The following is a 27,498-nucleotide window of genomic DNA, read 5'->3' as shown; positions in this document are numbered from 1 at the left end:
CAGACAAACTAACGATAGGTTGAGAAAGAGATACTCTATAATAGTCGTGTAAATTTACAATAATAAAAGCCGAAAGATTGAAATGAATTTTAGCGAGCGGAAAGTTCAAGCGAAACCGGAACGCAAATCGAAATCGAAAAGTTAAAAAATATATATGAGGACTTGAAGATGACATGAAGACGAAGAGGACGACGTCGTCGTGGACGGATGATAATGATATTGATAAGAAAATCTATTTCATATTTTTAGCATACGTGTAAACATATTTTTTGTGCCGAGGTTACGTTCGAAGCAACACGCGCATCATTGCCATTAGACAAAATAATATTAATTATATATACAATATGCCTAACAATAATACGGGAAAACCAAAAAACTACCACTAATAATTATAAAACAACCAAAAACAAAAACAAAACAAAACAAAAAAAAAACCAACAACTGCATATTTTGTGCTGCTGAAGAAAGTCACAACGCAACAAAAAACATGATAACAATAAAACGATATAAATTTCTAACAATTTTAGAGCAATAAAACCACATACACAATCACACCGAAAAACAAAAAACCAAAAACACACACACACTCTCATCACGGAAGTTTGCCGAATATTTGCACCGCCACTGTGGCCTAATCGGCGTGCGAAAGAGAGCGAGATGGGGCGAAAAGCGCTTTACACTGCTCTCTCACGGGCCGCACAGTGGCGTCGCAAGGTTTGCAAGCATCAACAGCCAGCAGCATTCTCAATTACCAAATACAAATGAAAACGTAAATGCAAGGAGATGTTGCATTGCAATTACAGAAACGATAAACAATTTTTTTAGATACACTTCAAAAATCAAAGCGTGGAAATTTCAATATTAGTTAATAATAAAATCCTTTTTTGTTAACTCACTATATTAAAATGAAAACAAAGATGGACAAAAACTTTAGCTTTATACTCGTACATTTGTAATATATTACATAAGTCTAGTTAATTACATAAAAACAAAGGAAAATAGAAAATATATTATAAATTATAATTATACAAAAGAAAAACCAAAAAATTTTACAAATAAAAAAAACGCAAAAAAAAACAAAACCAAATCAAACGAAGCATAGCAAATGAAATTCAAAGTAAATTCATAAATAGCGAACAAAAATCGAAAAAAAAAAGGAGAAAACCAAAAACGAACTGTAAAAAAAAAGAAAAAAAACATTTAAATGTAAAACAGCCAGTTATTATGCATAGCTAATAAAATTCAAATACAGAGAAGAGCAGGAGATGAAACCAAGAAATAAGAACAATTATTGCAATTAGATATTCTACATAAAAAATTCTAAATCTTTAGTAAAGCATAAATTGCATATACAACCACACAAACATAAACACAAAGGCCCGCACATACGCATTCCCGTATATTCGAGTTTAAAGCGAGTATGATTTTATTTTCATGGACCTGAATGGGTAGTTTTCTTTATATCGAGTGTTATCAGTTGCCAGCCCACTCACGCACTCACCCACACACACACAGACACACAGACAGACGCCAGCAAGGACCCACAAGAGACACATTGACAGACCCCGGAAAAATTAAAACCACGCCAAGCAGCAGAGATTAAGATACCAAAATCCAAGCCTATACGATACCAAAATCCAAAAACGAATCCAAACCAAACCAAACCGAACCGAACCGAACACAAGAACACACAATTACGAAAGTTGCCATCCAGCGAAGTATTTGCAATTTATATTGAGAGCAAGAGTTAATAGCAGTTTATATAAAGCAAGTTGAACACGAAACAAAACGAAAAAAAAAAAATTAAATAAAAGAAAAGAAAAGAAAAACCAAAAACAGACTGAAGAAAATGAGAATTATTTAACAAGAAAATTTATATATATAATGATAGCCAATTATGACAATTGCATCCAAGAATATGAACAGAGTCACAATATGCCAAGCTGCTTTTACATGCATCCAGAGCTGAGCCCCTTCCACCCACACTGACACACAAACACGGAGACAGGCCGGAAATCCTGCCACGCCCACAAACAACCACCACCCCCAAACACAGACACAGACACACAAACTGGAGGTAATGTAGCTCGTAAAAAGATTGAGATATGAGGAAAAAATGTATTTATATTTATACACCAAGCAAGCTAGCAAAAATGGATACATGATACTAAAGAAGCATAATTTAAATATACATATTAAAGGAAGTCTTAACTAAAGCAACAGTAAAAACTGAAATAACAAATTAGCGAGATTACGAAAAGACATTTGCGAAAAGACACAGGCACCGTTAGCATATTTTTTTTATACAAATACAATTTAAGCAAACGAATACGAAAATCAACAAATTGAAGTAAATTATTAGTGAGAAACCGAAGCAACTGATGATGTCTATGTAAAGACTTTATATATGCCTGCCATATGCCTACATCTGCCTAGCTGTCTGACTCTAACATAAACTCACACACGAACACAACACTTTCTCCCTTCCCCTCCCCTTACACTCTCTCTCTCTCGCTTGTGCAGACACGAACAGACCGACAGAACTAGACCTCTTCTTGAGTAATATCCATTTATCATTCCGCACCAGGGCTCAGGTGTCCTCGATGAGAAGCGCGGAGAGAGGCGCACTGGAGCCAAGGCTGGTTGTAAACGGTGCAGCGGTTGCATGTACCAGCCTATAAGTGTTCAGGCTTCTTCTTGTTTGTGTATGCGTTTGTTAACTTACCCTGATTTCTTAGCCTTAATCCGATCCAGAGCCGTTGTCGAGCAACTCTATTTGATAGCAACTTCCCCGGCTACAAATTCTTAGTGGTTCAGATGGCTGTAGGACAAATCCAAACACCTGACACACACACGCCCACACAGACACAGAGATTCTCCCCTAAAAGATGATAAAGATATATACATATGAATATGTATAGATTATTTATGTGCGATCAAGTAAAAGCAGCTAAAAAATACCGAAAAACAAAAGAAAAAACAAAAACAAATGCTAAAAAATTATGACACCCGCCACTTTTCTACTAAAAAGAAATCGACTGTATATATATATACAAATATATATATATATATAAATGATAATATGAGTATATTTATGTAGCAGTATAACAGTATGTGTAGTATAACACTTTGTCCATTTGCTTGACAAACAGACACAAAAATTCACAGAAACAACCACAATACACACACATAAAGACAGGCACACGATCTGCATTTTGTTTTCTAGTTTTTTTTAAGGACATTAACTTGTATTAGCGATACTCTTTATAAATAAATCTTGCAAATAATACAAATACCGACTATCGCTGTCATACATTTGAATGTTTTCGCAGGCACTGCCTTCGATGTTCGATTGAAGCCAGCCTCTTGTTATACATTTTTTCGACAGAATACGAGTATTTACCAACCACAGATAATCCATTAAGTTTGAGACACACACATATTAATACAAATATACCTACATACATATATATTTTTTTATAACAACGTATGGGAAATCTATATGGGACAAATGAAACACAACAACAATTTTTGTATGTATTCATTTTTATTAAAAACAAAACGGGAAAAAGGGAAAAATTCAAACCGAAAACCAAAAACCAACAACCAAAACAAAGAAATACTCGTAGAACACACTGACAGACAAAATTGTTTTTATAAAGATATATTCGATTAATGTATTTAAAATAAAATATAAAAAAACGAAAAGAAACAAACGCCTGAATTAGTTTATTACGCAAAAGAAATGAATTATAATTAGTTAATTCAAAACAAAATAAAAAGACAAGCATACCCAAAAAAAAAAAAAGGAAACCAAAACTGCACAATAACATCTTAATGTAAAAAATATGAACTAAAGCATAAACAAAGCAAATGCAAAGGAAAAAGAGATAAAAAGTAAACGATTTTTATTTCCATTATATATAAATAATTAACGCTTTTTTAGTTCTCAAACAAGTTGCGTATTTTATGTATAATTTATAAAGAAAAAAAACGACAAAACAATTTATAATAAAGCAAACCAAAATAAATCAAATTAATAAATGGGCAACCTAAAAATATTGTAATGTAATAAATGAAAAAAAAAAAAAACAATACAAAACAAAAGGATATATATATATATATATATATATATATATATATATAGATATATATATATATATATATATATATTATATATAAATTAAAAGCGAAATTTTTTCAACACTTTAGCTTAATAAATTGTAAAAAAATACAAAAAAAACAAACAAACAAAACTGAAATAAAATGAGATTTAATTGAATTTGTTATGCAAATGAAAATCTATTTGTGTTTTCTTTTGCGCCAATTTTCAATTTTCAATAAAAATTTCCAGGTTACATGTTACTACATTCCATTATTGGACTATTAAGTAATAGTTATAGCTATTCTCTTTGGCGAAAAGGGTAACTTTTGGTGAATAATTAGGATTATTAAGGGGTTAGTGATATCATTTTTTTTCACAAAAAAATTCCAAAATTTCAATTGATTGGAATTTTATAAAAGAGTTATGACATTCTTTTACTGGACTATTATTTTCAATTGTTATATATTGGATTTTTGGTAATTTTGGGATTAGAGCTTTTGGCACATTGTTGGTTTTTAAACTTGTAAGCGTTAATTTAATATGAGATTAAATTAGTTTCGGGTTTGCTCTATACTTTTAACCATTAACTGTGCACCTAAACAGTCTTAACATAGAATGTTGTGAAATTATTAGATAAAACTTACCCAAACGGCCTTTCCAAATGTTGTTTGAAAACTTCTTCCATCCCAAAATCTTTCTGAAACCTTTGGAAAGGCGATTTGCATAGATAAACTGCAAGCCAATGCGGGTTTAGCTTTTTTGTTAAAAAAAAGCGGTTAGTTGTATTATAATTTCTTTATTTATTTATTTAGTTATGTGTATATATATGTATATATACGTATCGTACAAAATGTTCAAACAACAAAAAATATATATATATTTTTATATATTTCGTTATAATGTTGTGTATGGATTGTGAATTTTGTTTATCGTTCGTTCCTCATTTACTTAATTAAACATCTTGTTGTCTGTTGATTTCACTTTGTTGATTTATTTATATCGATTTTTGTTATGTAAGTAACATGAAGATAGCATTTTGCGTTTTTTGTTGGTGTTGTAATTGGTAAAAATGTATTCTTCATTCACGTCTACGATTGTTTCCTCTAACTGCTTGCTAATTTCGGTTAGTTTTTTGTGTTAATTTATTGCGTTTGCTAAGAGTAGAATTGCTAATTATTCTTGGCTTACTCGATCAGTTTCGTTATTAATCATAGCATATATTTATTTATATTTCTGTATATATAGATGTTTTATGATGTAAGTTAATGTCTAACTCTTGCTTTGTATAAATTCTCGTTTTAGTGTTGCTTCTGGTTTAATTGTAATTTAAACAATCCTTTGTCTTTATGGGCGTTTTAAAATGCATATCAAAGTTCTTAATTAGGTTTAGAGCAGCATTTAAGTAAGTTGTCAACTCGATCTTGTTTTTTATTCATTTATTTTTGAGGAGTTACAAATATTGTTTGTCCATTTTCGTTTAATGTAAATCTTTGACTGCTTACGGTATTAGTGCTAAAAATTAATTGTTAAGTTTATCTTTAGCTTTAAAGGTATATTAAACGTAATCTTTACTTTAACTGTTACACATTACTCTCATTTGTATTTCTATTTGCTTCTTTGCTGCGCCTCCTGGTCGCGGTTAACTCTGTTTAAGCTTGTCGGTCAAGTCGGTTTTTCTGTTTTTGTTTTTCAATTTTCAATTTTTTAGTTTTTTAGTTTTTTTTTTCTTGTTTTTGAGTTTTTGGGGTGAAATCGCAATAAATGTGGGGCAAGGTATCGGAATTCGGAGCAGGACAACACAACAATTGTTACTCCAGGAGTGTGGGAGCGAGGGAAGTTTGATTATTTGTTTGTATGTACAAAATGCTGAGCCTGTTTTTGAGCCGCACTCCGAAAAACAATTCCGAATAGTCCGAAGGAAAACACCAAACCGAAACGGTAAATTCTTATGTAAATTTTTTTCGCTTTATTTTCAAATTAATTTACAACTTTCGCGTTTTTTTCAGCTCTTGCAAGGTACAAAAAAAATTATTCAAAAAAATAACTTGTGAGGAAACAAAGAAGGTCATTAGGGAAGAAAAAAACGCTCTTCGCTTACGTACATTGTGGATGCAAAGAAAAATCGAAACACACAAAGAACAATTAATTTTATACATTGTTTTTTCAATTATTTTTGCGTCTTTTACAGAGGTTATCTACAAAGAAATCAGATCTATGTGCACGAGAGTTCAATATAAGAAAAATAAACGTACAATAATGGGCGAAGAAGTTATCAAATCGGGGTCTCTTACAAATGAAACGTATAAAATGGAATAGTTAAAATGTGGATAACAAAATAATAATCATATATTTTGGTCTGCGACTTAGACATTTTTTCAACTACATACGACCTATGTAGTTGATTGCTTTTCTGTATGTATATAAAGTTGCTTGTTGCTGTTATTGTTTTTACTCCTGCGTATTTTTTCTAGTTAATCTTCAACGAATACTTCGCCGTTTACTTTTTCTTTACGTACGTAGTTGGTGTTCTGCTTCTCTGCGATTTGTTTTGTTAGATCTGCTGTTGGTGTTTTTCTCATAAGGTATAAATGTTCAATAATTGTCGTTATTTGTTTTTTTTTCTTTTTTTTTTTTTTTGCTATATAAACTGTATAAATTGCCTGCCTGCTACGCTGAACGTTTTGTCAAAAAAGTTTTATTTTCGATTTTTGCTTTGTTTTTCGGGTTTTTTTCTTTTTTTTGAATTATTTTCATTTTTTTTGTTTTGTTTTGCTTGTTTTTCGTTTCTATTTATGCCTTAACGGTAGAACGTTTGTTTTGTTTTGTTGGTTTATATGCATTACTTAACTAACAAATAGCAGCGTGCATACAGCTGCTGTACACGAACCGCACATAAGCGTATATATACTATATATATAGGCCATATGCACGAGACTAAAGTTTATCGCTGCTTAAGGACTAACATGTATAAACTTTCCATTGTTGTTGCGGATGTTCTTGTTGCAAAGAGTTAGAAAGGTTGCTTGGTTTCTATTGCTGTTTGTTGTTTACTGTTTTCTGTTGATGTTGCTCCTGCTGATGTTGCTGCTGCTGCTGCTGTTAAGTTGCTTGCTGACTGACACTGGACACTGACACAGAGAGACAGAGGCCAGCCTGTTGTTTCATCTTCGTTCTTGTAATGTAGTACAAATCTTTCGTATATAATAGCTATGTAGCGTAGTGTTATTAATTAATGTATGTGTTTATATATGCATGCTGCTGATGCTCCTTCTGTTCCTCCCTCCTCACACTCTCCATCCATCTCGACTTCGACCTCGACTTCGACTCGCACTCCAAAATATCATATCAGGCATATTATATTGCGGACCGACTCCTGCGCTTTCTAGTTATCGCCGTTGTGATTGACATTCTGCTGCAGCTCCTTCAGCTTCTCCTCGCGCGGCTTGGCGTTGCCAAAGATCGAGGCCGATTGCTTGGTCTCGGCCACCGCGTTTATGGGAGCGGCAATGGTCCGTGGCTTCAGCTGCAGGCGTGGCCGCTCATTGTCGTCTGGGGATGAAGGATGGATAAATGGATGGGTGAGTAATCGAAAAATTTGGCCAATTTGGACAGCGACAAAGGAGGAAAATGTATAACGAATGGCCCATCTACCAAACTTATAATATTCTATTTTCAATTTAATAAACATTCATTTGAAGACAATACAACAAAAAAAAACCCTTATAATCTTTTTGTTTTTTTTTCGCTTTTTTACCTATTAATATTTGAAGTCGAAATCAAAATGGTTGACACAAAATATATATGTACATTTACAACGAACATAAACATAGATCTATCATGTTAGCAATTACTAGAATATTTCTTCAATTTTGATAGCATAACGGATTTGCAATCTTAGAGAATGAAAAAAGGTTAAAGTCAAATAAGTAGACTTTAACTTTTTATGTACAAAATGCCACTAGAACTTTGTGATCTACAGCTAGTCCATGGTGCTATATATTTTAGATCCCACCTTATTATCTGCGCAACTCACCAATGGCGCCCATCGAGGAACCACCGCCGCCGCCGACGCCCAAGCCGCCTGATCCGCCGGAACCGCCACCCAGGCCGCCCATTCCGCCGCTGGGACGTTCGCTCTGCTGGTTGGGATTGTAGTGGGTGCGCTCGCGGTCACGGTGCCGGCTGAAGTTGTTGTAGCGATCGCCGTCGCGCGACTGATTGCCATAGCTGCCTTCCCGTTGTCCGCGATCGCGATCCTGGTTGCGATCGAATCGATCATCGTTGTTGAAGTTGCCGTACCGACCCCGATTTGCCGGTCGATCTGCAACGGAAACAATGGGATTAGCACCTGTTGGCCAGGGGTAAACCTGCTTAGAGTTAGGCTCAGCATGCTGACTAAATGCAGTTCAAAGTAAAAGGCGTGCGGGTGTAAAGTCGATTCAAATCTATCAATATGTGTGCTTAGGCTACTGATACAAGGGAGCTATACGGGGTAGAAGGGGTGGCTTAAAATAAGGTGGAAAAATGTAAGCAATAGATCCCCCAAAACAACAAAAATAGCAAAGGGAAATCCTCACAGATTTCAGTAAATACGATTTGATTGGCATAACTAGGAACTCCAACCAATCAAAACACCAACATTTTGTGGTTCTCAAAAGTAATGCTCTAAAAATCTCGTTAAGAGATTTAATTAAAAAAAAATTAAATAAATGAAGAGCTAAAAAGAAATTATCAATTTTTTTCTTACAAAAATAATTAAGCTGCAACTGGTGTAAATTTATAAAAATAAAATTGTTTATTTTTCAAATGCTTGAATCGCAATTAAGTTGATGAATTTTATATGTGTAAATCATTGTTTACAAATGAACAGGATAATAAGCGCGAGTGCATTTAACTATAAAATGTTTAATAAAGTAATTTTAGCCATTAACTTCAAGGTCAATAAATGATCAATAATTGCCTTGTAATTTCTTTTGACGCCTTGTCAACCCAACCCATTACAAAATTGGCCAAGAAAAGCAAAGCAAAATTAACTAAAGATCAGTGTAAAGAACCGCAGGAGGGTAACAAGTAAAGAAGGAACAGAAACGGAAATATAAAATAGAAATAGAAAGGGAAAGGGAAATTCTAGGATCACTTTCGAGGACTGCAGCATGGATGTCTTCCTGCCATGCGATCGAATCGAATTATTATTTGAATCAGGATCGGAGTCGGAATCGTAATCGTAATCAGTAATCAGTAATTAGAATCAACTACTTTTTGGCGGCACTACGAGGGATGCAGCTACGTGTTGTTGGTTGGTTGTTTGGTTGGTTGATTTGATTGATTTGGTTGATTGGTTGGTTGGTAGGTTGGACGGCAGATAAAAATGCTTTACCATTGTATCCTCTATTCATGCCACCGCCGGAGCCCGCGCCGCTGCCGCCGCCGCCGCGACTTCTATCACTGTGACCACCATAACTATCATTGTACGAACCTCTACTATCGCCGCGATTACCCGATCCGCCGCCGCCTTCGCGAACCGCCGCCAGTGCCAGGACCTCCCCGGCTGTAGGACTGACTGCTGCCGCCCTGACGGGGTGGGCCGCGCTTCTGGAAACCGTCTCTGCCGTCGCCGCGGGTCATGCCTCCGTTGCCGCCGCCGCCAGCACCGCCACCAGGGCTGTAAGAAAGTGCAAAATATTGTATTTCATCTTGTAAACCAGCATGAGCACGGGAGTGTATCGACTTGGAGGCCCTTTAATCGTTTGGGACAACTCTAAGCAAGCAAAGCAATAACTTGTACCTTCAATCGCGTTGCTCTTTATGTAAGAATGATAATTGCTTTTCTTTTTAAAAAATGTATGCAATTACAAATGTATATTAAACAGCTCGTTTAAGATGTTGGCTTTATCAATACAATAGTATTTAGAAATTTTTTGAAATATTTGAATGAAATTGATATGTTGAAATGTATTTTATGTCTATTTAATATTTTATTTTGCGTCCTAACAAGTCGAACCACTCGAATGTGCAGTGAAAGGGCATATTCCACATACCGATCATTTTTCCGGCGATCGGCAATATCGATGCGCAGTGGCGCCGACAGATCGTCCAGTTTGATCCGACCATCGCATTCTAGCGCCCGCTCCAGATTGTCCAGCGTCTCGAACTCCACGTAGCAGAAGCCTTTGAACTGATCCGTTTCGCGATCCTTCACCAGCCGCACGTTCTTCACCTCAAAGTCCTGGAATATTTTGATCACGTCGCCCTGCACTAGGCCTTGCGGCAGATTGCCGACGAATGCGATAAAGGGCGGTTCTGTGGGCAACTGCTTCAGTGCCCGGTCTCCACCGTATCCGCCTCTGAAATGGGGAAACAAAATTTGCATTAGAAGTGTTGGTTATATTGGAATGAAAGGTGTTAGTTCGGAAACACAAGCTTATTATAGTTTTTTAATTAATTGGTTTTCAAATAATCTTTAGAGAATACTATTGATTTGAGAGTTTTTACAAGGGAGAAATAAATTATACTTGTTAAAAGCTAGTTCGAAACGATTTTACTAAGTAGACCCATAGTATTTATCGGTTACAAAATAAAAACGATTTTTTTTAAATATAATAAAGAAGTATGTTTTTTACTGAAACTAAATTGGTTATATTGATTAAAATATTTGAACGTATCTTGGAGAATGTCAAGGATGAAAGGCTTTTAGTTAAGGTTAGGTTTACAAATGTACTTTTCTCCTGTATACTGATCGCCGTCATTATAAACTAATCGCCCCGATTAAGGAAGGACTGAGATTAATATTGGATACTGTTATTGTTTGGGGTATGTTATTTATATTGTTGTTGTAGTCCCTAATCCTAGATTTCCTAGATTTCGCTAGGATCTACAAATGGTTTAGTTAACCAAAAGTGTGGTCGAATTCTGGATGTTGTGCCGCCTTGTGTGGAGTAGCATTTCCTTGGAACCTTGAGACCTTGAAACCGAATTCAATCAAAGGGGTGTGTCTGCGTCTTCTTCTTAATTGTGGGGCCCGGTGGGCAAAACGACACCCCGTGTGGCAAAACGCACATGGCTGGATTGGATTATATGGGTAAGCTGGCTCCGATTTCCCGGCGAAAAGTCAACAGAGATGCAGGCACTAATAACAACGGCAACAACAAATGCGGGGTGGGGGGGGGTACAGGTGTCAAATGGTGGGGAAAATAGCGCGCGCTTTTTGCCAAATACTGCATTCTTCATGGATTTTGCATCTATTTTTGGTTTTTTTTTTTTTTTTATTTATTTTGTGGAGGAGGGGGATAATTGAAAAGCCGCCGGTGCGCTGCCGTCGACGTCGACGCCGGCAGCGACGCCGACGCTGGCCAAAACAGAATTTCCCGAAAAGAAAAACAACGCAGGCGGTGCAATTAATAATAAAAAAAAAAGAACCACAAGAAAAAAAAAAGGGAAAAAGAATGTTGAAAAAAAAAACACGCACGCACACTGCCCTGCACACACACTCTCACGCGCACACACATGCAAAGGCGGCGGCGACCAACGACCGACACGTACACTATACATGCACATAAGTGTTCGTGAGCGCGCGCGAGTGTGTGTGAGCGGCGAGGGCGAGAGCGTGCGCGTGTATTGGTGGGCTGGTGTTGCCTTTTTTTTTTGCCCAAACCCCAAAAACCGCGTGCATTATTACACATTTTGGACGAATTGTCGGCACTCGCGCAATTTACCCGCACCGGGGCCACTTTCACAAACACCGGCGCATCGCGGCCAACATACAGCGTTCGCGATTGCAATAATAATTAATAATATTTACCTAGCGTGTTCATAACCACCTCTTCCAGCCATGTTTTATTTTTTTCAAATGAGCGAATTCGCTGCAATCCGCAGTGTGAACACACGGGCGAAAAATACTATCGCAGCGAATTCGCCGTAAAAGTGTCACCACACCCCGACTTTGGTTCTCCGATATCGGCTTCGGTATTTTTAGTAGTATTTTTATTTCTGTCTAATCTTGATTTTAGTTATTTAAATACAAACTTACAAAAAACAATAATTTTTTAATATATTAGTTAATAGTAAAAATGTATAATGATTCACAATAATCAATATAAATTCTTACCTATTTTTTAATGGGAAAGCGATTTATTGCGAATAATATGTTCATAAAACCTGGTAAACGTGCATAAATACGTGATTTATAAATTCCTAATTTATTTATTTTTTTAATAATTAAGATTAAATCGTTTGTGAAAAAAAAATTAAAAAATATTTAACACGTTAACATAGCTTTCACCGTAAAAAAAATTGTCCCAAATTTTACCGATTATTTTACATTTTACATCAAATTTGACAAACATTCTTAAACTTTTATCGATACCAAGAATAACATACACAGCCCTACCTTTTAGTGCATCTTATCAGCTGCCAGAGTACAAACTCCTACGCAGTTTATGAATATAAATTATACCAATAGTCTAGCAACAAAACTATGGCGGAAGACAATTGCATTTTCTGCAACATTTCCAGCGGCCAAGAGCCCACCAGTGTTTTGGAAGTGGAAACTGATGAATTTGTTATTTTTAAGGACATCAAACCCGCTTCTCAGCACCATTATTTAGCGGTTACCAAAAAACATTACAACAGCCTAAAGGTTCTGGACAAGTCCCACGATCCCATGGGTGAGAGTGATTCAAATATTTTGTATTAGCTTTTATTAATAAAAGTCCTTTCAGTCACACGAATGGAGAGCGGTTTGAAGGAGTTCCTAACGAGCAAAGGGATTTCTGTCCAGGATGCGTTGTTCGGCTTCCACTTGCCACCATTCATCACGGTCAACCACCTCCACATGCATGCCATTGCCCCACGATCCGAAATGGGCTTCCTATCCAGATTAATCTTAGACCCTCTGTTTGGTTCAAAACCGTACGTAATGCCTAACCCTTTTAATTACCCATAACGCTGATACCATCTAATCTCTTCAATTATAGGCCGACGACGCGCGACTATACCTTTCACAAAAGGAAAGCTTGCAGTGAAATCGGATTAAATTAGATAATAAATAGAAAAATGCTCAAAAGTGGTCAAAACAAATAAATGAAGTTAAAAAACGCCAGAATTTATTTATTTTTAAAATAGTTTAAAAATTGTAAAGCTTTCAAAAGATAAAATTTATATATATTATAGTAGGGGTATACAAACATCAGTTTACTTTTATTTTTTTTTTTTGTGTGTTAAGGGCTTCTTTATTATTTAATTAGGTACATGTAAAATATTTTAGCTTTAAATATTCAATAATCAAATGTAAAAATGATCGATTAAGCCGGTCACACTGAAAGGTCGATAGTATATCGATAGACAACATATGTTTTTTGTTAGAAGTCTCGAAAACGTTAATTTGATTTCAGAACAATGGAGTCCTTAAAAGAGGATTTGGAGGAGGAGGAGGAGGACTTGGACTTACTTGTGGAAGAAGTGAACGATTTATCGGACTACGAGACTGAGATATTGGACGGTGTTGAAATGTCCCATCGGTTCGATGTTCAAGTTAAGCAGGAGAAGGATTCATATTCATTCGAGAAAGAGTTGATAGCATGCGACTTGGGTTTCCAAGTCAAACAAGAGCCAATCGAGGATGTGGAGTGGCAGTTCCATGGCCAAATAAAGAACGAACCCATTGACGATGAAGAAGTCGGCGATGCGTCAGTCAGTTGCATGGATTATTCGCAAATTGAGGTAAAAAATGAACCAATTGATGAGGTTCCGATTGGGAAAGAAGGAGATGTAACTCAGGAATCCAAATGTAACTATTGCCCGGAAACCTTTGCGGATCCCGTCGATCTAAGTCGGCACATCCAGTCGCATGCACCCTTAAATTGTTCCCACTGCCTGATGTCTTTTTCCACCCATGCCGGCTTTCAGCTGCACTTGCGATCCCACAAGACACCCTTCCAGTGCGATCAGTGCCCAGAGATATTTGCTTTGCGCGGTGCTCTGGCTCGGCACAAGCAGCAGCACGAGGATGAAGTTGGCTACCAGTGTGAGGTCTGTGGAGAGATTTTCGCGAGGCCTGGTTACCTGGCACAACACTTGCGAACCCACGCCACCGGACGATATCAGCCGTCGTGCCCCTTCAAGTGTGATCACTGCCCGGAGGCTTTCGCCAAGCACACGGATCTGAAGCGGCACACCCAAAGTCATGACCATGCCCCCAGCGAGGTGTCGCTGGACAGAAGATTGCAGCTGGAACCTGGTACTGGTACCCACAATTGTGCCAATTGCTTAAGCAGCTTTAGCAATCTGACGGAACTGAGGCGGCACTTGGTGACGCATTTGTCTTTGAAAAAAACCTTTGAGTGTCCGGTATGCTCAAAAACCTTCTCCCTGCCGGCAACTCTCAGGTCCCACCAGCGATCGCATTCAGCGAAAAGAGTTAAAGCCTACAATTGCACCCAATGCCCAAAAGCCTTCGCCAAGCAATCGGCTCTAATGCGGCACACCCTAAGTCATACGAATAGACCCAAGGCCTACAATTGCACCCACTGCCCGAAGGTCTTCGCATACAGAGCACATCACAAGGCACACCTGCTAGTCCACACGGGTGAACGACCTTACGAGTGTGCCATCTGTGGGAAAGCATTTGCACAGAAAGCCAATCTTGGCCGGCACATGGGCACGCATTCAAAGGAGCACAAAGGACTTAAACGAAAACGTTCAGAAGCCTTGCCCTTTGGCTGCCCCCACTGCTCGAAGGCTTATGCAGTCAATTCTTCGCTGCAGCGCCACTTGAAGACGCACTCGGCAGAAGAGCAGGTCTTTGGGTGCCCACGTAGTCCCAAGACCTAAGGATATAAGTACAGTCTCCGGAGTCATCTGGCCACAGCGCACCTATGCGAAAGCCGCTTCAAGTGCTCCCAATGTCCAAGCAACTTCAAATCGGATGCATTTCTGCAGAAACACCTTCTTATGCACGCCGAAGAACAACCAGAGGCATAGTCACCACAGAGCTTCTAAATATATTTTAATCAAACTCATATGGTTACTGGTTATTATATTCATAGGCATCACCGCTTTGTATTGGCTTCCTAACTTTATACAAATTACTAGTGATATTAAGCCCTCTTTAAAAATGTTAACTATATGGGATTAAATAATAGGAGTTCTGTGATTTAATATAAAAAAAGAATGATGCGGGTAGAGAAAAAGCATTATAAATATGTATAAAATCAGGAATCCTTAATAAGAGTTATTTGTAATCTTTACTTTTCATTTTAAACATCAAATATAACACTATTTTGATCTCGTCCACGAAATACAGTGGACAAAAGAAGTGTATATATACACATTGCACTGAAATTTCTTATAAAATGTTCGTAAACTTTTTTACCCACCGCATATTAAACTCAACAAATTTGGAAAACACATGAAACTGTATTTACTTTGGTCTACAAGAATCACAAAGTCTCAAATAACTCTTAATTGAGGTGTCTGTTAAAAATAGATTTAGTGTAATTCAAAGTACAATACATGCGAACATAAAAATATGGAAACACAAATATTTTTTTAAAAAATATAATTTCAAATTTTATAATTGTCCCATTGTTAAATTTAAAAAAAAAAATGTAATACTGTAAGCTATGGAGGATCTGCTTTCCGTGAAAAAAAACATAACTTTATGGACTGGGAAAAATTTCATAACGGAAATTTTTGGGGAAACACCGATTTGGCGCTCATGGAGTGTGACCAGTTGGCGGCAGAGAATTATCGTCGCTGCCCCACCTCCATCTAGTGTGACCATTTTCGCTTGTGTCTCGATACCGTACCGGCTAAAACTATCGATATTATTGCTGCTGCCCTGCCTTCACTGTCTGCTTCTTCTTCTTGCGCCCGCTCGGCAAAAATTGTACACGTTTTTCGTTTCGAAAAGTGCATTTTCCCTTTTTTTTTCGGCTCGGCAAACGATTACGCATTCGAAAATGGCCCTCACGTCGCGCTTCTACAACGAGCGGTATCCGGAGATCGAGGATGTGGTCATGGTCAACGTGCTGTCCATCGCGGAGATGGGCGCCTACGTCCATCTGCTGGAGTACAACAACATCGAGGGCATGATCCTGCTGTCGGAGCTGTCCCGCCGGCGCATCCGCTCCATCAACAAGCTGATACGCGTGGGCAAGACCGAGCCGGTGGTGGTCATCCGTGTGGACAAGGAGAAGGGCTACATCGATCTGTCCAAGCGTCGCGTCTCGCCCGAGGATGTGGAGAAGTGCACGGAGCGGTTCGCAAAGGCCAAGGCCATCAACTCGCTCCTGCGCCACGTCGCCGACATCCTTGGCTACGAGGGCAACGAGAAGCTGGAGGAGCTCTACCAGAAGACCGCCTGGTACTTTGAGAAGAAGTACAACAGCAAGACGGTCGCCTACGACATCTTCAAGCAGTCGGTCACCGATCCGTCCGTCTTCGATGAGTGCAACCTGGACGCGGAGACCAAGGAGGTGCTGCTCAGCAACATCAAACGCAAGCTGGTCTCGCCCACCGTCAAGATCCGGGCGGACATCGAGTGCTCCTGCTACGGCTACGAGGGCATCGACGCCGTCAAGGCATCGCTCACCAAGGGCCTGGAGCTGAGCACCGAAGAGCTGCCCATCCGCATCAACCTGATAGCGCCGCCTCTGTGAGTTGAAATGGAAGGGTTGTGTTTTATTGATTGCACTGATGAAATTAATTCCAAGAAGATATGTCGTTAGTTCTCCGAACTCTGAACCTCTGAACCTCCATTTGTGGTTATTTATCCTGCCTTCTAAAATCAGTTAATAGGAATATGTATAGTTGCCTCGACAGTAACAGATTTTTGGATAAGGATTGTCGAAGTTGATCGCGTTTGGGGATAATCTAAAGAGTTACTTAAGCTATGTAGTATAAAGTATTACTAAATCTATGTGCTTCGTTTTCTAAATTTAAAGGTTACACGGTTTTGGGTAAGGGTACTTTGAAATTAGTTCCATTTGGCACGCACTAAAGAGTTACGAGGGTTATGTTAAATAGTAGTTCATGTATATGTTGATCAAACACAGTTTTTGATTTATTAAGGAATTAAGAAAATTAAACGAGCAACTTTATATTAAATCATCTTTCTAATTTAATATAAAGTTGCTCTGATCATATAGTTTAAAGATTTTTACACAAAAGTGGGTTTACTAAGGAGTTATTTGGGTTGTGATGCGTAAGCTGCTTAAAATGTTAGATTGTGGTAGGCCTCCATAGCGTATTTTTCAATTGAGGTCCCTTGAAATCGTTAAATCACAAAGAAACTAATCGTATTATTAATCTTTTGAGGAAGTATTTATATGTAGTCACACAAGCTATGATCAGAAGGTGTTCTCTTATGTTGTTTTATAAAAATTGAATTAAATTAAATTCAATTTATTTATGCAAAAATCATCCTCATACATTTACTTATATTTTACCAAAGAGCGAAAGTTATTAAACCTTTAATAAGGTATAGATTAAATATAAACAAAGTCCACCTCGTAAAAATGGACTTTCCTTGAATTTTGGCAATTCGGCAGAATATCTAATGACAGCTTCAGAAACTTGTATAAAACTATACTTAAATCAGGTTATTTTCCTCTTCTGGAAAACCTAGTGAACTTAATAATAGCCTGTAAGTCGTTAGGTAATTAACCAAGAAAACTAACCAATTTCCCTGTCAAACCTTGCAGCTACGTGATGACCACGTCCACCACAAAGAAGACAGACGGTCTGAAGGCCCTGGAGGTGGCCATCGAGAACATACGCGCCAAGATCATCGAGTACGAAGGCGAGTTCAAGGTGATCATGGCGCCCAAGCTGGTCACCGCCATCGACGAGGCGGATCTGGCCCGACGCCTGGAGCGAGCCGAGGCCGAGAACGCCCAGGTGGCTGGCGACGATGACGAGGAGGATGGCGCCGACCAGGAGGGCATGCAGTTCGACCCGGAGAAGGAGTTCAACCACAAGGGCTCGGCGGCGGGTCGCACGAACGAGGAGGATGAGGAGGAGGACGAGGATTAGCGTAGCCACGGCATCGGACACAACTATAGCAACTGTAACAAATGATTTAACGAGTTTTGCATTAATAAATCCAGACATATGCGCCATGTGTATGCTTGTGAACGGTATGGCCGTGTGTGTGGAACCTTTGGAGCCTTCAGCAGACCAGAAGTTGTAATTTTATAATTTATATACATAACTTAACTAACGCTATTAAAGATTTACAAAGGGGAAACAGCGAAGTGTGCCGCCCGACAAAAGAAAATTCAAAATGCGCTTGTTGTTTATTTTTTTTTTTCAAATCCAAAACAATACTTTCGACCTTTTATTGAACCCAATTCAGTTTTGCTTGACAGAGCCTTAATACTAGTTCAAATTGTATATAATGTTTACATGTGTATAATTGTAATATATTTAATAGTCAGGCATACTTTTTTTTTCGTAATTTGTTTGTATGTTCGCTTAATACAGTTTATGTTTTCGTTGATGTGGTGTGGTTTGGTTCCATCACCGTCCAGATCCATTCATTAAATACGTTACTTTTGTCTTAATTTTAGATTAAATCGCCTACTGTATTCCTCCTCTCAATATTCTCTAGAAAAAACCAACCCTAGTTCTGTTTTAAAAATGATCCGCTGCTGGAAAAATGCACCCTAATTAGCTATTGTACATCGTAACAAACGATTCGTATAAAAAAGTGGCTTCAGTTTATAAAAATTTCACTAAATTAGAAGGGTTTTCTTTCGTTTCTGTTTTCATTGCTTTTTGTTTGTTGCACGTGTTGTGTTGTGTTGTCCTCTTACTGTTCGTATGCTTGACTTTATATGTGGCGTGGCTCCTTTTTTTTTTGGTATTGCATGGAGTATTTTGTTGGAACGGCATCCTGTGTGTGTGTTTATCATCCTATTGCAATCCAGTTTCTTTCTGTGGCTGTGGGAATTTCGGCTTGAGGTGTTGTGTGCTGAGGATCTAGCCGCGTTCAGCTGAGTTCGGCCCCGGAGGCGGCGGCGTTGCGGTTGAGCAGCACGGAGCTGGCCGCCTGCTTGTTGCCGCCGCACAACCGCAGCACGGTGAGCACATCGCTGCGTGGATAGCCCAGGGCCATGAGATCGATGACGTCCTGTTCGGTGAATTGGTCCAGCGGCTGAATCGTATTGGGTCCGCCGCCAGCGCCACTAATGCCGCCGCCACCACCCTCCCGCTTGCTCTGCTCAATGGCATTGGCAATCGCCTCCTGTTCCATCGCTTCCTCCGAGTTTCCGGTGAGCCGGGCACTGACCGGCAGCTCGCTCTCCGGCAGAAACGGTGTCGTCGTTCCGGTAGTGCCGATTATCAACAGATTCCGCTGCAAGTCAATGAGGCACTGCAAACGGATAGTTCATTAGGCATTTGTACTGTTTGCAATTAAATAAATCCCAACCTGATGTCGCTTTAGCATATCCAGGCCCAGCAACATGTCCATGGGCTGCTGGCCGAGCACAGTGAAGCTGGACGTTAAATGATCGTTCTCAATCTGCAGCTGCACCATGTGCACCCTGCCCAGAATGGGCTGTGTGCCCACGCCCTTGGCCACGCCATTCCAACGCGTGTCGATCAGCCGGTTGACGTGGCAGCGTTCCGCGCAGTCCTTGCTCATGATTGTCGTCTGGGCGCCCGAGTCCACAAAGGCCTTCACCGGAAACCCATTCACCTTGCAGTTGATATAACTACAAAAGTACATTTGTTATTACTATTAGTATTATTACATTATGAATAACTGATCTGATCGCAATTGTTTAGGTAAGGATCAACTATTTTGTGTCCTTTTTCTAATATTTCATGATTAGCTCACTTTTAGATGGCAGCAATCTAAAAAAATATCTATAAAATGATTAATGAATGATTCCCATCTTGATATATATATAAATATGTTGTGGAAGTACCACTACTAACTCCGACATCGTTTAATATATATAAATTCTTGGCAAGCAGCAAGGTGGGATGGATCCCCTCGTTTTGATTTGCAACCACGTATTCGAAACAGTTTAAGGATTATGGATTTAGTCTGATACTCACAGCATGGTGACCGTGCCAAAGATCTCCGGATTGTATTCAATGGCTGCCGCCATGTTATCCTGGATGTTCTTCTGCTTGATCTCCTCGGCAATCAGACGTTGCGTCTCCTCGTCGAAGGGATCGGCGTTCAGCATGCGCATGCGCTGCTCGTTGCGTCGCTTTCGCTCCGTAATGTGCTCGCGGAGCAGCCGGGCGAAGGTTTCCTGGTCGCCGGAGTCGATGGCCTCCGCCAGACGCGGGTTGTTCTGCCGGAGCAGTGACAGCGTCTCGGGTCTGGACAGAAACATTTGGCGCACCGTCGCCGGGTCGTCGTCGAAGTTCACGTTAAACTCGTTGGTCGTGGGGAAGTCTGTGAGGTTGCTGAACTGCGTCGGCAGCATTCCATGCTGCTGGCCACTCCGCGAAGGTGGACTACCGCCGGAACTCGTGCCCGGCACTGCGATGCTGCTGAAGTCCAGCGTGCTGATCGCTGGGTTCCCGCCACCTGAAAGAAAGCGGTGCAGTTTTATCATCTAACTATCTATTATCTTTGTTGTTTACTTTAAAAGCGTCTTGGTCTGTGGATGCATGTTGAAGCCAAACTTGGTTTAATATGATTATAAACATCCTTACATAAGCTTACGCAATAAAACTTGGAAATTATAAAATAATATCTGGTCGAAAAAAAAATAAATTTTACTTAAGCAAGATCAATTTTGTATCCACTAGAGCAATATCTAATAAATCTTTAAGACATTAACACATTTAAAAAATCTGGTTAACTAACTATTGGAAAAGAGTAGCAAGCTATAATCAATTATCTTCAAAAACAATCAAATTCAACTATTTAAACAGATATTTTTAATGACAGCTATATGAATTGCCCGTCCGATCTGAGAGATTTTTAATCTTGGAAGTATTAGCCTTAAAAATAAGCGAATAAATTTTGTAAAGGCAGAAATACAATGTCATATGTGATATAAATACATATACGTTTTTAAATAATTGCATACAACATTTTTAGATCTACGAGAATTTGGATGACTTTAACTTTAATGCGTATCTCCCATACTTAATAAAAATAACTTCGTAATTTCTATATCCTATTTGTATACAACTTTTATCAGAGCTGCTAGGATATTCACAATCCCACAGATTCCTTTCTCGTTTTAAATGCCTACACTTGCAATAAATATATGCATTTACAATGTTTCTACATATTTATGTATGTATGTACATATATCCATTTTTATTTTAAAATGTGTCTTGCAGCATGGAGTCCGAAGTGATATCATTGTGCTGTGCAATGGTTAAATGAAATCGAAAAATGTTCACCGCCCACACCTGCAGTCCGAAATATGTACATATGTATGTACATATGTGCAAGTACACATGTATGACAATATTAGTATATCACGATCCCATTCCAATGGACAAACAGACAAGGCCAAACACGCACGCAGAGGTCAACAAAACAGTCGGAGATGGGCGGATCCACACCTGCTGCTGCTCCTCCAATTCCAATGCCATTCCATTCCCTTTCCGTTCCCTGCCGCTCGCTCACCCTCTCTGTCTATTTCACTGCAGTGGCAACAGATAAGCCACTTCCAGTGTTCCCGTGCTTGTGTCTGTTATTTTGGAATTTGCAAAAAGAAAGGCAAGCGAAACCAAGCGTTTATTTTTAACACCAACTGCGCCACAAAAAGATTTGCTGTGCGCTTTTCCAAAAAACTACAAAGCAAAAAAAGACCATTGGAGCTTGATTCACAGTTCAAATTTCACCACACGGCGAAAACTTTCTGAACGATCCCCTTTTAAATTATGTTCTGCTTGTAATATTTTTACAACATAATTTATCGAATTTAACCAAGGCTTAATTACCTTCTTGAAAATTATTACATTAATTAAACCTAAAATCATAAATTTAATTTCATTTAGTAATGATAATGTGTAAACTGCCAAAAACCTCAAAAACTTCCCTCAAGATCCACTGCTGTCCCCACAAGACCTGACCCACTTAAGGGTTAATGGCTCTCCACACTCCTCTCTCTTTCCATTTCTCTTACCTGAGCGATTGGCGCTCCTGCGTCGTTCCAGCATAATGAAGTCCCCGTCGCCGACGCCGCACTGTTGCAGCGACTGTTTGTCGTTGGAAAGCTCGCGCCCGTTGAATATGACCACAATTTGGGCCACCTCCGCACCGATCTCCATCGCGCAGAGGGCCTTGAGATTTTCCAGCTCCAGATCCTGGGCCACGTCCAAGCAGAAGACCTTGTCATCGCTGGTGGTCACTGTGATTTTCATTGCCGCTCCCTGCTTTGCTCTTCGGGGATCTCTGATTGGGATCTGGGTTCCGGTGCTGCTTCTGGTGGGTAAGTCCTAATCTCTGCTCTTTCCCGTTATCTTCGGTGGCCAAGTGGGGGTGCTGTGCTGATATTCTGCTTATTGTTTTGACACAACAACGAAAACGCCGCCTCCACACTTTACGGTTGCATGCGTTGCGGTATCGTACTCCGGAGCCGTCTGCCTATCGATGGTTGTGGGTGGATTCGAGTCTTCTTTGTCTTTTTAATGCATATTTTCTGGGGTATCCAAAGCGGAAGTTAACTGGGAATTTGGAGGGCCTAATAAAATGTTTTCAATTATTTCGACACATCACGCGAAGAATACTATAGGAATAGAAAAAATTGTAATTTTAATTGCAATTTTGTTGTATGACCTGAAAATCGTTAACAATATTAGTCATGTGTTTCATTACAAAATTTGTTATAAAATATAAGCTTTCATGCTTACAAATTATGTTTTTTATATAAAGATGAGCTCTTTTGCTTTTCAATGAGCTTAGGCTGAAACACTCAATGTTGTACTTTAAAAGCAAACAACAACAAACTTTGTATCTTCAAAATATATATTTTTCAAGATCAACTTTAGATTTAATATACTTAATATTATTTTATACTAAATATTTGTAGCTTGTAATACGTCAATTATAAAAACTTTGATGAAATCCTTTTTGGAGTATATTATGTAGTTTTGTTACTAGTTTGCCAACAATAACCTTTGGTTTTTTAAGTTGCCATCTGAGTACAGTTACAAATCATTTTTTTTGTTCCAAACACGCTATTGGAAAAACTAGACTCAATCTTGTCTTCTGACATTTCGGAATCGTTAAACTATAAATATTTGTACTATGGCTTTGTATAAATTTAAGTTCATTTTTTTCTTCATCTTTTCTAACGATTGTTGCCAGCTAGTGATGGCATTGATGTATATCGATTACTCATGTGGTGCCGTCGCTAAGCCCGAAAATTATTGTTGTAAATTTATTTACTTTATTCAATTGGACAAACTTGGAGCGTGTGGACGAGCTTAGGAGCATTGTAGTGCCAGCCGATCCTAGATAAAAAACAGATAAACCGCCATGTCTACGCAGCCAGCGGAGATTGAGGAGAGTGCGGCGGCGAAGTCCAAGCGACCTTCAGGTGAAAACCCAGTTTGATTCGAGTACCACACACTCCCATTCCCACTCCCACTTCCTCACACACACACAGACACACACACACACGCGCGTAACAAGTGATAAGGAGAATGACTAATGTCCAATGGCAAATCGATTTTCGGGGCCAATCCTGGCGCCCTGCATAAACCATGAGGTCACGCTTGGTCGCTAACTTTTTCCGCCCACTTCCATTTCCAACCGCCCCCCAGATTCGGCCTTCAAGCAGCAGCGCCTGCCCGCCTGGCAGCCCGTCCTCACCGCCCGCACCGTCCTGCCCACATTCTTCGTGATCGGGGTGCTCTTCATACCCATCGGCGTGGTCCTGCTGCACCTGAGCAACACCGCCAACGAGCTGATCATAGACTACACCAAGTGCAGGTCGACCACTGGCAACGCCACCTGCGCGGAGTTCCTGGAGGCCAACCCCGGCCGCGAGTGCCCCTGCCAAGTGCCCTTCGTTCTGCCCAAGGACTTCAATGTGAGTTGAGGGGATCCTGAGCCCAGTTTAAGTAGCCCATCCAGAGTTCAAGCACCTACAGTTGCGGTCAAAGTAAAAGTTTATTTATCGTATTGCTTTCTCAGCAATTAACAAAATGCGACCAAAGAACTATTTTACTGTTTTAATTCCTTAAACTTCTAATAATTCCTTAAAATTCTATAAATAATAACTATAAATACTCGTTTATCTGGACTTTGTATTGCAGTAAAAGGCTTTTTAATGTCTAATATACATATTTATAAAAATAAAAACATTTTTTTTTTACCAATCAATGTATTAAATATTTTAAAATATTCTACCTATGTTAAATGCGGATTTTTATATTGGCCTCAATTAGTTTATAGTATAACTTTATTAAAACATGAGTTTTGTATTAACAAACTTATAACCTATAATAGGATTGACTTTAAAATTATAATATGTAAATTTTATTTTTGTTACTTCGGTATCCACCCAGTTACTGGAAAAATTGGAAAACCTAAATTTTATATATCCCCACATCATAATCTCTAATTCTTCAAGCAATGGGTTTCAAGATAGTTTCCACAATTATCAAATATGTTCAACAATCAGTTATCTATTTCTCTAGATTTAATGAAGTTGTTTCTTTTGATTGTAATAAACATAACATAAAATATGACATATTAAGATTTTAGTTTTAACAAGCACCTAGGTAACTTCTCTTAAATAACCATTTGCTTTTCTTCTTTTCAAAGGGCGAGGTCTATATGTACTACGGACTGACAAACTACTACCAGAACCACCGGCGCTATGTGAAGTCACGGGACGACGAGCAACTGCTGGGTCACCTGTCGCAAACGCCCAGCACGGACTGCGCCCCATTCGCTTATGGTCCGGAATCCGGAAAGCCCATAGCGCCCTGCGGTGCCATCGCCAACTCGCTGTTCAATGGTGCGTTATGTCCTCCTGCCCCCCTTGATTATATCCCAACTAACCTTGATCCCTTCCAGACACGCTGACCCTGATCCAGGGTGGAGCCGAGATCAAGCTGTTGAAGACGGGCATTGCCTGGCCGTCGGACAAGCGGGTCAAGTTCCGCAACCCGGAGGGCAACCTCAACGTCACCCTCGAGGGCTTCGAGAAGCCGGTGTTCTGGCAGAAGGGCCTGGCCGACCTGGACCCAGAGAATCCGGAGAACAACGGCTTCCAAAACGAGGATCTTATCGTGTGGATGCGCACTGCCGCCCTGCCCAGCTTCCGGAAGTTATATCGTCGGCTCGACCAGACGAACAGCAACTATGCTAACGGCCTCAAGGCCGGCAATTATACGCTAAACATCACGTATAGTAAGTATTTATGGGTGACCCTATACATATATTATTAATATAGATAAAATAGTTTACAAAACTAAACTAACTGCCATGATATAGCACTGGCTGCAGGGCCTTTGGCTAAGTAATAGATATATATATCAAAAGTAAAGTGGTTGCTTAAGCCCCAGATATTCAATGAACTATTTTCTGAATGACAGTTAACCGTAAAAGAGCTTTAAATAGGATATTTCTGAAATTTTTTATGATGAAGTGTACCTTATACGAGGATATACATAACACCTTTTGAACGATATAACACAAAAATAGTAATTTAAAATTAATTATTTAAAAGAATTTTTAAGTCAATATTTTTTATGATTTTAAAGATCCCTGAACTTCTTGTTTTTCTTAGCTAAGCATATTTGAGCACAGCGTTTTATATTATTTTGTTTTACTTTCCAGAATATCCAGTGGTCTCGTTCGACGGCACCAAGCGCATGATATTGTCCACCACTTCCGTGCTGGGTGGCAAGAATCCTTTCCTGGGCATTGCGTACATTGTGGTCGGCGCCATTTGCATCACATTGGGCCTGGCCCTGCTTTTCATCCATATGCGCTGCAGTCGCAGGTGAGTTGCACCCGAACATAACTGATTCATCCGCATGTAACCCTCATGATCATCAACATCCTTCCTGTCCGTATCCCTGCTCCCACAGAATTGTAGTGCATTAAGTACGCTGGGAATCGAGAATATCATAACCCATTGAAGCCCCATAATTAAGCATGGCCAAAATACCTTTGCTCGGTGCGCGATAAGTATTGACATTTAAGTAGCGTTTGATAGTAGTAGCTTGAATCCTTATCGGGCACTGGCCAATTTGATTGACAACTAGCTGAATTTTAGGGGCTCTTGAACTAATCAACGTTTTATCTCTGTTTCCCCAGCAGCAACATGGAGATGATCAACGTGAATCCGCACACGCAGTACTCCTAGACCGAGCACCGACAGTATTCCGGGCTGATTCAATTAGCTTTAGTAGATCCATCTGTTTAAGCCCAATCAGCATAAAGTAGTTTCTATTGACCAACTGGCACTGTGTTCTCAACTACTCTGTTCTATTTGCTTTCTGGCTGTCTGCATTTGGCCATCCGGTGATCTGGCCATGCCTTTTGTTTATTCTAATTCTGTTCTTGTCCCCACATGTGCATCCAAAATAATTGTGATTCTCTTTGTATAACTTATTCTGCACATCACAACATTAAGTGGACGCCCTTCGAAAATCCACACGAATTTCCACCATTGCTTTACAAACTGCAAAGTATTACTTTGCGCCTGACCTAATCTGTATTGCCTTTTACTACGTTTATAAGCGCAAATAAATATTGTTAATGGCATTGCTCTTGCTATCTTGTTTTATTGGCAATTAACTGGGGAAAGAAATTTTTAATTACTTGGCATCTCTGACTTTACTCTATTTTTGTTTATTTAGTGCTCAAGTAAATTATTATCCTTTGATGTTTAATAATTATGAAATTAAGGTTACCCATTATGCTATCATGCAAAAGACGAATCATTTAGCAATAAAAATAAAAACTCAAACGTTTAGATTAAAAACATTATGCTATCGGCACAATTTCATAATTTTCCGGCTGGATTTAAGATTTAGGTAACTTAATCCATGTTAATCCACATTACCAAAATAAACTACAGTCTTCTTTTCTATATATATTTTTAGGTTTATATTTCTTGTATTACTTTCTTTTCGATTCTTCAACGCGTGAGGGAAAAAAGTTTGCTTATATGATTCTGCATTTGTTTTTTTTAATTTATTTTGTACGTTTAAGACTACATTTCCAGTTACATTTTAGATGTCGCTTAAGCTAGTTTTACATATAATGCCGCCGTTATCAGTTGTGTCTTTATATGTTGAAGTTGTGTGCGCATACGTGTGGGTGTAAGAGTGTGAAATACAAGTAATGTACAGATTATGTGTAAATCGTTATATTAGCTATATGAATGAATCTCAATCTATATAAATACGTGTCTAAGTATGGATCCTCTATTGACCTTGGTCTT

The 27,498-nt window shown here is 39.0% G+C and overlaps 6 protein-coding genes across 8 annotated transcripts; 4 read left to right on the top strand and 2 right to left on the bottom strand.

The window, feature by feature from the left end:
- Window positions 1-6,048: 6,048 nt before the first annotated feature.
- Window positions 6,049-12,028, bottom strand: LOC128261024 (eukaryotic translation initiation factor 4H). Its single transcript, XM_052994434.1, is given in 6 exon segments — window positions 6,049-7,654; window positions 8,139-8,426; window positions 9,483-9,625; window positions 9,627-9,767; window positions 10,144-10,449; window positions 11,904-12,028. Coding segments are annotated over 6 exon segments (1,077 nt in total). The 5' UTR covers window positions 11,936-12,028; the 3' UTR covers window positions 6,049-7,487.
- A 445-nt stretch (window positions 12,029-12,473) lies between these two features.
- Window positions 12,474-13,195, top strand: LOC128261025 (adenosine 5'-monophosphoramidase HINT3). Its single transcript, XM_052994435.1, is given in 4 exon segments — window positions 12,474-12,768; window positions 12,823-12,984; window positions 12,987-13,012; window positions 13,078-13,195. Coding segments are annotated over 4 exon segments (426 nt in total). The 5' UTR covers window positions 12,474-12,578; the 3' UTR covers window positions 13,126-13,195.
- A 282-nt stretch (window positions 13,196-13,477) lies between these two features.
- On the top strand, window positions 13,478-15,120 carry LOC128261036 (gastrula zinc finger protein XlCGF57.1-like). Its single transcript, XM_052994461.1, has one exon. It carries the CDS (start codon window positions 13,499-13,501, stop codon window positions 14,930-14,932), a length of 1,434 nt encoding a protein of 477 aa, XP_052850421.1. The 5' UTR covers window positions 13,478-13,498; the 3' UTR covers window positions 14,933-15,120.
- Window positions 15,121-15,940: 820 nt separating this feature from the next.
- On the top strand, window positions 15,941-18,243 carry LOC128261040 (eukaryotic translation initiation factor 2 subunit 1). The gene is made up of 2 exons (XM_052994465.1): window positions 15,941-16,757; window positions 17,806-18,243. The coding sequence occupies exons 1-2, from the start codon at window positions 16,063-16,065 to the stop codon at window positions 18,134-18,136; spliced, it is 1,026 nt and encodes a 341-aa protein (XP_052850425.1). The 5' UTR covers window positions 15,941-16,062; the 3' UTR covers window positions 18,137-18,243.
- Window positions 18,244-18,395: 152 nt separating this feature from the next.
- On the bottom strand, window positions 18,396-22,805 carry LOC128261037 (protein DDI1 homolog 2). The gene is made up of 4 exons (XM_052994462.1): window positions 22,216-22,805; window positions 20,171-20,654; window positions 19,536-19,821; window positions 18,396-19,478 (listed from the first exon to the last, which is right to left on the bottom strand). The coding sequence occupies exons 1-4, from the start codon at window positions 22,451-22,453 to the stop codon at window positions 19,095-19,097; spliced, it is 1,392 nt and encodes a 463-aa protein (XP_052850422.1). The 5' UTR covers window positions 22,454-22,805; the 3' UTR covers window positions 18,396-19,094.
- Window positions 22,806-23,420: 615 nt separating this feature from the next.
- LOC128261038 (cell cycle control protein 50A) lies at window positions 23,421-26,816 on the top strand. Of its 3 annotated transcripts, XR_008268208.1 has the most exons (7): window positions 23,421-23,631; window positions 23,858-24,126; window positions 24,864-25,059; window positions 25,119-25,454; window positions 25,884-26,049; window positions 26,138-26,226; window positions 26,370-26,816. XR_008268208.1 is itself a non-coding variant. In XM_052994464.1 (6 exons), exons 1-6 carry the CDS (start codon window positions 23,571-23,573, stop codon window positions 26,413-26,415), a joined length of 1,074 nt encoding a protein of 357 aa, XP_052850424.1. In that variant the 5' UTR covers window positions 23,421-23,570; the 3' UTR covers window positions 26,416-26,816. The 3 variants fall into 3 exon arrangements, 2 of the variants coding, with proteins under 2 accessions (XP_052850424.1, XP_052850423.1); XM_052994464.1 differs by lacking the exon at window positions 26,138-26,226; XM_052994463.1 differs by lacking the exon at window positions 26,138-26,226 and having other exon boundaries at window positions 23,422-23,631; window positions 26,367-26,816.
- Window positions 26,817-27,498: the final 682 nt, after the last annotated feature.

Source organism: Drosophila gunungcola, assembly GCF_025200985.1.
Source record: "Drosophila gunungcola strain Sukarami chromosome X unlocalized genomic scaffold, Dgunungcola_SK_2 000049F, whole genome shotgun sequence".
NCBI lineage: Eukaryota > Metazoa > Arthropoda > Insecta > Diptera > Drosophilidae > Drosophila > Drosophila gunungcola.
This window is presented reverse-complemented; position numbering and strand designations above follow the sequence as displayed.

What these genes read in the sequence shown, in the direction of transcription:
- LOC128261036 (XM_052994461.1), top strand. Translation starts at nt 13,499, where the DNA reads ATGGAGTCCTTAAAAGAGGATTTGGAGGAGGAGGAGGAGGACTTGGAC.
- LOC128261038 (XM_052994463.1), top strand. Translation starts at nt 23,571, where the DNA reads ATGTCTACGCAGCCAGCGGAGATTGAGGAGAGTGCGGCGGCGAAGTCC. An exon ending in GAAGTCCAAGCGACCTTCAG is followed by an intron (nt 23,632 to 23,857) that starts GTGAAAACCCAG and finishes ACCGCCCCCCAG; the next exon opens with ATTCGGCCTTCAAGCAGCAG. An exon ending in TACGCTAAACATCACGTATA is followed by an intron (nt 25,455 to 25,883) that starts GTAAGTATTTAT and finishes TTTACTTTCCAG; the next exon opens with AATATCCAGTGGTCTCGTTC.
- LOC128261037 (XM_052994462.1), bottom strand. Translation starts at nt 22,453, where the DNA reads ATGAAAATCACAGTGACCACCAGCGATGACAAGGTCTTCTGCTTGGAC. An exon ending in CAGGAGCGCCAATCGCTCAG is followed by an intron (nt 20,655 to 22,215) that starts GTAAGAGAAATG and finishes GCTTTCTTTCAG; the next exon opens with GTGGCGGGAACCCAGCGATC. An exon ending in TTTGGCACGGTCACCATGCT is followed by an intron (nt 19,822 to 20,170) that starts GTGAGTATCAGA and finishes GTACTTTTGTAG; the next exon opens with TTATATCAACTGCAAGGTGA.
- LOC128261040 (XM_052994465.1), top strand. Translation starts at nt 16,063, where the DNA reads ATGGCCCTCACGTCGCGCTTCTACAACGAGCGGTATCCGGAGATCGAG. An exon ending in AACCTGATAGCGCCGCCTCT is followed by an intron (nt 16,758 to 17,805) that starts GTGAGTTGAAAT and finishes CAAACCTTGCAG; the next exon opens with CTACGTGATGACCACGTCCA.